At 39.2% G+C, this 12,780-nt stretch overlaps 1 protein-coding gene across 2 annotated transcripts in view; it reads right to left on the reverse strand.

The window, feature by feature from the left end:
* LOC117525718 (alpha-1,6-mannosylglycoprotein 6-beta-N-acetylglucosaminyltransferase B-like) overlaps positions 1–12,780 on the reverse strand; it is a 473,200-nt gene that overhangs the window by 245,631 nt on the left and 214,789 nt on the right. For both annotated transcript variants that reach the window (XM_034187646.1, XM_034187647.1), the window contains exon 7: positions 11,645–11,809. In XM_034187646.1, the coding sequence (XP_034043537.1) occupies positions 11,645–11,809 (165 nt within the window). The remainder of the gene's footprint in view (positions 1–11,644; positions 11,810–12,780) is intronic.

Raw genomic sequence — 12,780 nt, forward strand, 5'->3', positions numbered from 1 at the left:
AGCACCGAATCCTGGAACGCAGAGAAGCCAACACACTGCTCCAGTAGTGCCTCCAGGCGCGTTTTGTTTAAGGCGACGAGATCAGTTTAGCTTCTGTTTCATTTCGTTCCTCTTTCATCTTTGGAGAGAGTCTGAAGGTGTGGAAGCAGCAGCAAAACAAACTTAACCGATTTAAAACATTAAAATCAAGCCATCTATTCAGAGGTTTGTTTATCAATGTAGTCATATTTTATTTACTTTAAAATCAATTTCAGATTCATATTGGTGAATTGTTGCACCACTACTATTTAAGTGACTAAATACAAACCCTTGTGCACCCTACATTAGAGTCTGAGTATGTGCACTGTACATAATGCACCAAAGATATAGCCCCAATTGTTTTGCTCACTGTTACACCTTTAATCTGTGCTTTTACATTTTCCTGTTGTAAATGTTGTTTCATGAAAAAAAAAATAACTATAAGTAGCAGACCAGGAAACATGCTGCCCTTCATGTACCAATTAAAAAGAATCAATTATTTGATGTTTTTTCAGTGAAATCCTTGGAATGTCCTTCATGTGTTTGTATCTTACCTCTGAAACATGTGCTACCTCTATAATTCTTTTCTCCACTCCAACAGGCTAAGGGCGGGTAAATGTCGTGCACATTTTAGCCTATGTTAGTGAAAGATTTCCCTTGACCACATGTAAGTGACCCTTGTTCATCCACACTGTGGTGTGAAAGTCACAGCTGTCGAACAGAAGGCCACAGGGGGCAACGCAAGCTGGCACTGCCAGCTCTCCTCACCACGTTACCCTTAATATCATCATCTCCTTTTGCCCACAACATTTTCTTCAAACACATGCTCCGTTAGGTGCTAAACTTCTTCTCCTTCCTTGTTCTCTTTACTTTATCCTTCACCACTCTCATTCCCCCCCCACTCGCAACCTCACTTCACCTTCCACATCCCATTAGTCTCCTACGCTGTCTGCACTTCATCAGCGAGGTCAAGTCGCTCTCAAGAGTGAAGGCAAAGAGAAAGTGGAAAATGAAAAGTTTAGCATATGCTGCAAAATCTAAGTGTGCATATTAAATGCACAGCACATTTGTGCACATAAAGTCATAGTCAAACAAATAGCACAAGAACGGTGAATGTCCCACTGCGGGTCAACGGAGTAAAATCGACATCTACAGAATAATCTCTTAAAAGCTTTATGATGAAAGTAGAAATTAATTGTGACGTGCACTATTTGTGCTAACTGATTCATCACTGATGTTCTGTTTTGTGATGGTGAAATGTGGTCATTGTTATTTATGTTTTGAAAATAAATATGTTACTAAGATATCATTCTTGTTATTTCCTGACGTAGCTCATAAAATTTTACATATCCCTAATGTACATTGGCTAAATAGTTCTAAAATTTGAAAATAAAGTATTGTTTTATACAAATTGCCAAGGTGATCTAACAATTTTTTTCCCAAAGCTATTATATATATATACAGTGTTGTATAGTAACAAAGTAAAAATACTTCACTACTGTAGGCTTTTTTGCAGTTGCGCACTTGGGGGGGGGGGGGGGGGGTGTTTGTCAGGAAAATGCTAATTTCTTGACATTGATTACAGACCTGTAGCGGGTCTGTAATAAACTATTCCGCAGTGCAACTTTGCTTTGAACCTTGAACCAATCGAAGCAGTGATTCGCAGGTCGAAGCAGTGATTCGATCTACGATTTGTGGATTTTTTTTCACTTTATCCTAATTTTTTTCCCGCTAAAACCCTGAAGAGCATATGTCTGTGAGTAATATTTAATATTTTTTTGTTAAACCGACCTGTTATGGTCTTCTGAAACAGTTGATAGATGTATTTTATAACTTAAAAACGGGACCGATGCTAATGCATTAGCATGTCTATGGCGTTTTCAATGTTAAAGTTCGCATCAGCATGTTTGTGTTGATTAGTTTTCTGTATAATTAATGGCTCAGCATTCGTTGTCGTAAAAGAGTCAAATTGTAATTTTTTAAATTTATTTTTATTCATATATTATAGCAACAACAATAATAGTCTACGTAATAGACAATAATAGCCAATAATAATAGACTAATAATGTTACAATCTAATTTTAGAGAAAGAGACAAAAATAACCTAATGAAACAAAACAACAGAAAAGATAAAGGCCCAAATCTGGTATTTTATTAATTTATGTTAGAGAAAATTGCTGATAGTAAAAACCTGAAATATTGCACTTGCCACTCTTGCCACTGTTTTTTTTTTTTTTAGGCAAATCAAAGATGATAAGCTGGGAGACCTTCGATGAAGTGATGCAGAATAGTGCAATTTCAGAAGTGTGTTTCTCATTCTCCCATAGGTACTCAAAGACACCGCCTCACACACTTGCCTCTTCCATGCCCATTTTTGTACGTATCTCACATATATTCTTTTGGTTTGGTCTCTTTGTCCCCCACACTTCCCTCTGCATTCGATTAATTCACTGTTTTTTTTCCAAGCAAACATCCACGCTAGTAAAAACCAAAGGGAAAACCAAGCAAACAGAACTGAATCAACAGTACCCCAGTGGAATTGTAAAGACTACAAACTCAAGCAGAATGCCAAATGTTGCTGTTTGGAAGCTGGAAAGACAAAGGTTAGTGAAGTGCAAGGCTGTCATCAAGCAGACGCGGAAAGTATTTTCCACGTACAGACTTAATTAAAATCAAACAGTCTCTCCTTCTCAATGTTAAAGTGAGCGTGAATCTCCTCGTAGTGAAGGAGGCAATCCGTCACACATGAAAAATTTGAGTCTCACAGACAGAGATTAAATTTTCCAATATAATGCATGAAATGTTGCCTTTGGCTTTTACTGCGACCAGATCCAATTAGCAGTCAGATGCACCAAAACTACACACACGATGCATGCAAACACATTTTTAGTCTCATTTCTAACATTTCTAATTATTGTATTAAGAAGCTTTTGACAGCCAAGGCTAACTCTTAGACACACCAGGACATCTGTTAGTGAGACAGCGCCAGTACGCCGTGCGGCGTATAGGCTGTTGGGGCAACTACGAGTCGAGATCGAGGATAACAGATCCCCACAATGCAACACAACAAAGGAAATTAGCATATACCTATAAATGATACGCCAATATGATTGGATAAAACACTAAAGAATAAATAGTAATACACCCTTTTTGCGGACGGGTAATATTTTTCATACCACCCGAGTAGTCAGCCAATCCGGACAGCGGAGTGGCGCCATGACGAAGAGGCGCGGTCAGAGGAACTGTAAAATACTGGTGAGTCACTATTAATAATTTCTTACGTGTCCAACCTCATAGGTTGATCGTTAAAATTAAATTTGTTAGTTCTAAAAGCCATCATAATTATTTATAGGAAAACGTTCTATTTTTTTTTTTTCTACTAAGGTTTGAACTTTGAGTGTTTACACAGGAGAGAAAAGTGAGAAAATGTTAATGGCTGTTTGAGAAAAGTGCATAAAGTGTGTAGTGAGGGGTTTTACAGCCTTAAAACATCTATAATAATTGTAAAAAATAACGCTGACGACTTCGCAGATTTTGCCTATCGTGGGTTATTTTTAGAACGCAACTCCCTTTTGTGGCCTCGCAGTTTCGCAGATTTTTTTAGTGCAATTTTGCATGCTTTTTTCATTTTTTTTTTTTTAACAGCGTATTGTGTTCTGCGTCTTTATCATCTGCGGGCTCAGCGGCCCACTCACACTGCCACCCTGTCTGCTGTGCCGAGTTGTATCCAAGCCCAGCAACAGGTCCAGAGATTACGCTCGCTGTTTTGATGCGCAGCGCCCGCTGCATGGTCTCGGTAACTGCAGCCGCAGAGCTCCGTGGCCATGGCTTGGATTCTTTGCGGGTCCCGCATCCGTATCCCCCGGAGGCAGTGAGCGAAGGGAGAGCACGCGCATTTGTGTTCTGTGGCCTCAGGGTGTATGGTTTTCTTCAGGGTGTATAAAGCCATATTCATTGGTGACCAACTTGATAACTGATAATATCAATCACACTGACAGAGGAGTATACCAACAAGTCACTTATTTTAGAGACGTGCGGCCTGAGAGCAACAGGCGGCTGCAAAAGAATATGGATCAGTCTGCCTTCTATGGTCAAATAATTTATTGATCAATATTTTCTTGAGTGAAACATTACAAGTTTATTCACTGTAGGGCAAGAAAAAGAACAGATTTAGAGGTTACGGCAACAAAACTAAACTACAGTGATGTTTTATGACTCCAAAACAAATGATGGAGTTGACATTTTGAAAAGAAAGTGTACATTCCTTCCATGGCTTTTGGTGGCATGGTGGCTTAGTGGTTAGCACTGGTGCCTCACAGCAACGTCATAGGATTGCTTCCCGGCCTTTCTGTGTGGAGCTTGCATGTTCTCCCTGTGTCTGTGTGGGCTTCCTCCGGCACTCCGGTTTTCTCCCAATATCAAAAACATGTTTATTTAGGGTCTGCTCCTCTCTCTGCTTCTGACCAAGGCGGCGTCTCTACATCTGGAGTTGGTCCTCGGGTGCCGGACTGTGGCTGCTCACTGCTCCTAGTGGTTTGATTGTGTCTAACTGTAATTAGGATGGGTTACAGATCAGCTGACTCAGATCAGCTGACTCAGGTCGAAGAGGTGACCGCGCTTTTTCAGCTGCTGCCCCAAAACTGTGGAATGATTTGCACATCAGGCAAAAGCTGATTCTCTCTCTGCTTTTAAATCCTCTCTTAAACCATATTTCTTCTCTTTGGTTTTTAACTCAGCTTGAGATGTTGGTTCTTATTATTTAATGTTTTAACTGTAGTTTATTTATTTATTTATATGTATTTTAACTTGCTTGTTCTTATTTTTGTACAGCACTTTGGTCATTGGCATTGATTTTAAAGAGCTTTAGAAATAGATTGAGATTGAGATTAAATGCAGAGGAGTAATTTTGTTGTATGCATGTATACATGTGCAATGACAGAAAATGCTCTATTCTATTTAAGGGCCTACCTATAAAACCGTTAACTTGATGCATTTGAAAAGTTAAAAAATAAATAGAGAGACCACATTTGGGAGAAATGAGCTCTGGCTCGGAGCGAATGCATAATGATCAACACTGTGTATTGAGGAAAATGGGCAAGACAAAAAAAAAACTTTTCTGACTGTTAATGTTTTGGAGCATCGTGAAGCCATTTGTCTGTGTTCAGGGATGCCACAGCAGATCCAGAGAAGATCTGTGCTGGGATATTCCACAGGTTTTACTCCAGATGCCCTTCCTGAAATAACTCCAGCTCTGCATGGAGAAACACACACAGCCATCTCCCAGCCAAGGACTAATTAGAACCTACTCTGCTTCACCTCTGAGATCTGATGGTATCACATGTACATAAAGCAGAATGGCTGCAACTGGCATGAAGAAGGAGCATTATCTGGAAATCCTCAAGACATGATCCAGCTAACGCTTCAGTCCAACTGGATCTTCCAACAGGAGACTGATCCCAAATAAACTATACCTCCAAAGTTATGACACTATGGCTTGCAGCCAACAAACCTAAGATGTTGGTGGGGTCATCCCAAAGAGATTACATAAATTCCAGATAATTTAAGTCAACTCTTTGGGATGGCCCCAAAGAAATGACAACTGCCTGACAAATGTCTGATGGGACTTCAGAAACTAAAAGGCAATACCACTAAAATGCTAACAAACTGTATTGTAAGTAACCATATAAATAAAAATCATCAGTGCTGCAGACTGGCTGAAAACATCAGACAATATGAATCCTTCACAAACATATCTGTATCGTCATTATTTTTAATATATAATATTAAAAATATTATATCACACGATATAATGGTGCCTCACAGCAAGAAAGTTGTGGGATCGCTTCCCAGCCTTTCTGTGTGGAGTTTGCATGTTCTCCCTGTGACTGCATGGGTTTCTGCCAGGGACTCCGATTTCCTCCCACAATCAAAAACATGCTTATTTAGGGTTTGTTCCTTTATCTGCCCCTGACCGAGGCAGCGTTTCCACATCTGGAGTTGGTTCCTGGGCACCGGACTGTGGCTGCCCACTGCCCCTAGTGGTTGGATTGTGTCTAACTGTAATTAGGATGGGTTAAATGCAGAGGAGAAATTTCATTGTATGTACGTATATATGTACAATGACAATAAAGGCTCTATTCTATTTTATATAACTGGTGAGTGGAACCTTGTCATTTGATTGGTGCTTTGTAGGTCACGTGACATGGATTATTCATCCCATTTGTGTTGCAATGCATTTAGAGTGCAATTTGGTTCCATTAGGGTGCAAATTTGGTTCCATACGTTTGGTACCATTGAACTCGACACACACACACAAAATATGCGAGTGCACACACACATACACACACACACAAAACAAGTCCACCGCGCTGTAAGCCGTGTGGAGGCAGAGCTGTTAGGAGGAAGTTAGAATGAAAAGCTGGACTAATTTCTGATGTGATTTTTTTCGCTGCACTGAGGAAGTACAGTCTTTTTTTTTTGGAAGTACACAAAGTTGGTGCACAGCGTTGCAGACATCATCACAATTATTTTTGGACTCATATTTAAAGTTTGCGTCAGATTGTTGATGTCAGATGTGATTTTTTTTTTTTTTTTTGCTGTAGTGAGGATCGTACACAAACTCTTTTTTTTTTTTTTCTGGAAGTACACAAAGACGCAGTGACACACCAAAATGTAAGTCCCTTTTCTGTTGTTCATAAATTAATATAATATCAAATGACAAGGATCTATTTTAGCTGTTATATAAAACAAATAATTAATGTTTTTACATTCTTTCAATGGAATGAATATTTAATTCGATGAAAGCTGGAACAAACCATTCAATGAGGCAAAGCTGAGCTGAATGGTTTGTTCCAGCTTTCAGCTCATGAAATATTTGTACCATTGAACTCAAACATTCATTATTTGTATACTGTTCTATTCTATTCTATAAAGACTAAAAATGACACAACCTTCAGCGGTTTCCAGAATTACCCTGGCAAAGTCAGCCAGAGGGTGAAGATCAAGGTCAGTGGAGCCGAATGTCAGATTGTCATCGCCCTTAATGTCTTCATGCCCATGGGTAGTATTACCTAATATAGACAAGTTTAAACATGCATCTCTTAATCATTATTTTGAGAACAAAAACAAACCTTGTATGAAAATAAAGTTGAAATTTTAATTTTAACTGACTTAAAATGTGAATTATTAGGTATCATGAAATATTGGTGACAATGGAGTATGACAGCTTTTACCCAAGCAATATTCAAGCCTCTGGCCTCAACTGTAACTCTCAAAATATCCATCATCCACATGCCCTTCACCCTTAAGGTCTTTCTTTCTATCTCTTTTTTTTTTTATCTTTCCAGCAATCCTTCCCTAATCCACGTTCTGCAGTCCAGCCGCAGCTTCCATCAAGCTGCTCTGTCGGCTCTCATCTTTTCTGCCTGGCACTGGCACAGCTTGGCATCTCGTCATAAGTCAAATCATCCATCATCATTATTCCATCCCTCCCTTCTCACTTTTCATGCCTTATTTCTCATCTATCCGTGAGTCTTTTCCTTTCTCACACACACCACACATAAAAGAGCAACGTTCAAATACCACACAGTGCAAAGTGCAATGCAAAGTGAGGCCAGGATAAATAATGTGTTACTGCAGTAAAATTAGATTTCATAAACATATCAAAAGAGTTGTGAACTGACATGAGAAAATATTTAAACTTCAAATACACAAGGGGAATGCAGGTTGCAGCTATGGACGACAACCTATAATTTCTTGTTCCATTTTTCTCAGTCTAACTACATCATTCAAAGTAAGAATCTTCAAGAAGCATCTCAATGGCTTATTATGAAAATCACTTGAATGGCAAAGTGTCTTTCATTGTGACTTTGAATTGCAGTGTGTTGAGCTAATCTTAAGTGCCCATTTTAGGATATTTGTAGATCACTCAACTTGTACCTGCTGAAATTCTTAATTGGGAGTTCTTCCAAAGCTGTTATCTTCCTTTTCTCTCAGTTTGTGATGCTCTATAAAACTCCACTCACCTCTCTTTTGACTCTTTTGAGAAACTAGTGCTTTCACATGTACTGAAACACTCAACATACCCTTTAGTCTTGGGGAAGTGATGGTCTAGTGGTTAAGCGTTGGGCTTCAGACCAGAGGATCCTCGGTTCAAAATCACTAAGGGCCCTTGGGCAAGGTCCTTAAACTCCTAGTTGCTCCCGTGTGTAGTGAGCGGCTTGCATGGCAGCACCCTAACACGTGTGTGAGTGTGTCCGTGTGAATGGGTAAATGTGAGGCATCATTGTAAAGTGATTTGAGGTTCTGATGCAGATGGAAAAGCGCAATATGAATGCAGTCCTTTTAAACTCCAAGACATAAGGAAGTCTTAAACAGCCCCCAAAGCCTATTTGTGCCGGTGTTTATCCCAAAATACAGCAGAGAAGAGTGGAAAACAGTGTAAGATTCCCCTTGGATGGCAACCATCACAAGTTACTTCTCTGGTCAAGGTCAGTACCCATTTACTGCTGGGTGGACTGGTACAATGCAGATGAAGTGTCTTGTCCAAGGACACAGACAGACATCAAAAGGGCCTCAAAATATGGAATGCATTACCGAAAAAGTGGCAAAGGCTATATGCCTATTCTGAAAGCCTGGAATTTTGGCTTTTCAATGATATGTGATGACCATCTGAGAAGAGTAGTTGTTACAAGTTATCACACATAATGCAAACTAAGCTTGAGAAAATTATGCGTACAAACCAAAGCAGAACAGTGAGATAGCTGAAAATCTAAAAATGGCATAACATAAATGAGACATGGATTCCTAGGTTTTTGGCTGTGGAATATCCAATTAGAACATTTCAAGGGTTCACTGTTAATTTGCTACTGTTTTATTTGCTTATTTTCCCACTCAGGTTTCTTTAACATGACTATTTCTTTAACTATGACTATTATGCATAATTATTTGTGAAATGCCCACAAATATATTACTATTTGTAATGATAAATAATGTGTGTATTGGGATATGTTGTGTTTTGTCACAAATATTTGGTCGATGTACATAGCATACAAAGAAAAGACTTACAAAAAAGACCCACAATCAGACAAGAATGGCAACCTTGGATAACATATGGGCAAATCAGCAGACATTCTAAATAGTGATAATTCCACAATTTCAATTAATTTCACTTTATACAGCGCCAAATCACAACAAGTTGCCTCGAGGTGCTTCACACAAGTAAGGTCTAACCTTACCATCCCCAAGAGCAACAGTGGTAAGGAAAAACTCCCTCTGATGATTTGAGGAAAAAACCTCAAGCAGACCAGATGCAGAGGGGTGACCCACTGCTTAGGCCACAATCAGATAACCTTAAACCTAAGCCAGTCTTGGATAATATATGAACTAACAAACATGTCAAAGAGTGATAATATCACATTCAGAAAATCTTAAAAGGGTCTCTTGGATTATGTATGATAACATGAATAAGGAAACCACACGCAGAAAACCTTAAACCTAAGACAGTCTTGTACAAAGTATGTACACATTAACAAACATGTTAAGGAGTGCCATTGCCATTCTCAGAAAACCTTAAAAACCTAAAACAGTCTTGGATAAAGTATGAGCACATTACCAAACATGTCAAAGAGTGAAAATACCTCAATCACAAACCTTCAATCTTTTTAACAATCAGACTAGATAACTTAAAACCATGATAACCCTGGATATCAATGCATCATACTTCCACTATCCACAGAATGGCATCCAGAGAATTTGAGAAATGTGGCAATGTATCTTCTTATAATTAATAGTTTGGAACTTATTACTTATTCAATAAGCAAAAATCAACATCAACACTGAAATCTAGTTTCCCTTACCGGAATGTGTGACAGATTAACAGCTAACAATTAGTATAAATCATCAAGATATCAAGCAAATAATTACTATACAATCATGTTTGACAAATACTGTCAGGATGTGAGTTGGTCTGGTTATCTGTTTTCATTTCTTTTCTCTTATCTGTTTCTTATTTTTTTTAGTTCATTGGTTTTTGTTTGTTTATTCTCCTGCTGGGTTTTTTTCTGCTTGGGTCAGTCTGTTTCTACTTCTCTTGTCTGTCTCTTGGTTCTTGGTGGTGGGTGTTTCCCTCTCTCTGGCCACGCCCTTGTTCTGGTGCTTTCCATGCACATCTGTTCCTGATTTGCTGATTATCACCTGGGGTTATATAAGCTCACTGGGTATGTTAGCTTGTCGCCGGTTTGTTGTGCCTTGTGCCTTCTTTCCAGCTCTGTACCTGCGTTCCATAGTCCTGCCTGCCTCCTTGTGTGTTCCTGACCTCCAGCCTGTTGCAACAATCACGCCTTTTTGCCTGATGATTTTTGTACTGCTGCTTTTCTTTGACTGCCTCCTCTGGTACTGACCTCTGCAATCACCAGTAAAGCCTTTTAATAACCAGAGCTGTTTGTTCAAGCCGTGCATTTGTGTCCAGTAATTCCTGACCATCCAGTCTGATAAATACATGATTAGTCTTTAGATTCAATCAAGGCCACGGCACTAATCAAAGTCCTCATCGTCATCCTTATCAGAGGAATAGGATTGTTCCACATCCTTCTGGTTTTTTTTACTCACTTGCATGGCATAGGTCAGTGCAGGTCAAGTTGTTGGCAACACACTGACATGATGGAGTGACACAGTCCTTCGTGCATGAGCAAGACAGAAACTCAAGTACTGCTTGTGGACAAGTGGGGACACTGTATATCAATTTACAGTGAATATATTTCTAAAAGGTGCTATTGACATGAAATTTTCACTAGATGTCAGTAACAACACAAGTCTATAGAGAGCTGCAAGTCGCCATCTTGATCAACTCTAAACCACCCAACTGGGGAAGGAACTTCAGGATTGTTCTCAAGGCATGTCCTCCAGACAGCACTCAGACACTGCTTCCTGAGAGAATCTAAGCATGGAGGTAACTGCTAGGATTCTATGCTTTTCTTTGGGCAAAAAAGTGCATACCTCATTTCATTGATGTTGGTGATTCTGGACTTGGAGCTGTACATTTGACATGTGAACTCCTGTAAGGCTACATATAACTCAGGCGTTGTCCTTTTCTCATTTTTGAATGTTTATATAAATACATGAAATGTATTCCATAGCTTTGACTCATAAGTGCGTTGCTGAACCTCTGCAATATTCATCATTGTAAAAAGCCAGTATCTAACCCCTACTAGGCTACTATACAAAGGCTATATACCGTTTGAAAGAACGTCTCCTTGGGATTTCAAGAGTACACCTGTCTTCACAAAATTATGGATGGGGAGAAATAGAGAGAAAAATTATATAATTTGTGTGAAAATGTCAAACTATGTTACTGACCATGCCAAAATGTCATGCCCTTGACCTTTTACAGCAATGCCAATGTCATAACTGGGTTTTCTGTACCCAAAAACATAGGAATCCATGTCTCATTTGTTGTTATACCATTTTTATATTTTCAGCTATCTCACTGTTCTGCTTTGGTTTGTACGCATAATTTTCTCAACCTTAGTTTACATTATGTGTGATAACTTGTAACAGCTACTCTTCCCAGGTTCAGTCCCAATCTTTTCCACTACGTATAATGTCATCTCTTCCCTCCATGTCTTACCTTCTTCTGGTCCCTCCATCGCTGCTCCAGTTTGGACTCCAGGTGGTTGGCAGCTGTCGCCCACTGCTGCGCGAGACGTTGGATTCGTTGCTTCATAAAGCTGAGGGACTCCTTTCCTGTCCCGACCTGGTCCAGGAGCACAGAGAGGTCTGTGCGGAAAGCAGCCTGGGAGGTAATGATAGAGTGGAGCCAAATAGATGGGGAAAAGAACACACTAAATCAATCAATAAATAATTGACAATTAGACATTAATTGAAGTACCACCTTCATTTTGTGTAGTATTTGTCAAGAGCAATAGGTGCCAATAATTAATACATTGTAACTGTGGAATTCTTTTTTAGGACTCTTGCCTTCCACCAAAAAGGTCTAGAGTTTAAGGCCCACCCTACCCATTCTTCTTGTACATTTGAAGGTACACTACAATGGGCATCTGACATAAATGTCATCATGAGGTTTCATACCCGATCCACTGTGGTGACCCTAAGCAAATGTTAGAAATCACAGGAAATTATTTTCCCCCATGAACTAATTTCTTTAAGGAGTGGCAGCAGTTAAACATATCACATCACAGCAAAAATTCAGCCCTGTCATGTTTTTATTTTCTTTGTGATACCACCATGAAATATGTCACATTTTGGGATATGGTCAACTTTCAGTCACTATTTTAACCCTAACCCTTTGTGATACCATCACAAAATACTTTTGTGATACCGTCACGAAGGTGGAACACATTTTGTGACGGCATCACAAACTGATATATCACTTTTCATGACACAATCATCAACTGGCGTGTGATCAGGTTGAAAAAGGACCCAGGTTTGAACCCAAACCTGGTTGGCTAAGGCCTTTTGGTGTGAAGTTTCCATGTTAATTGTAAATGTGGGTTTTCTTTATATATTCTCTGGTTTCAGTTGAAGAATCACATACAGTACATAAACAGCTGACTTCAGATTACCTGTAGTTGTGAGTGTAATGTGCATTCACATGTTGATAGTCTAAAAGCAGGCATTCTGTGGAATTATTGTTATCAGCACCAACAAACAGTAGAGGACAAACTAAGACATTAGGCAGTGCAATTTAGCTGGACAACAAGTTTACTGAATGAACAGGTGCAACAGCACTTTACTGTTTTGCAC

Source organism: Thalassophryne amazonica, chromosome 15, assembly GCF_902500255.1.
Source record: "Thalassophryne amazonica chromosome 15, fThaAma1.1, whole genome shotgun sequence".
Lineage (NCBI taxonomy): Eukaryota > Metazoa > Chordata > Actinopteri > Batrachoidiformes > Batrachoididae > Thalassophryne > Thalassophryne amazonica.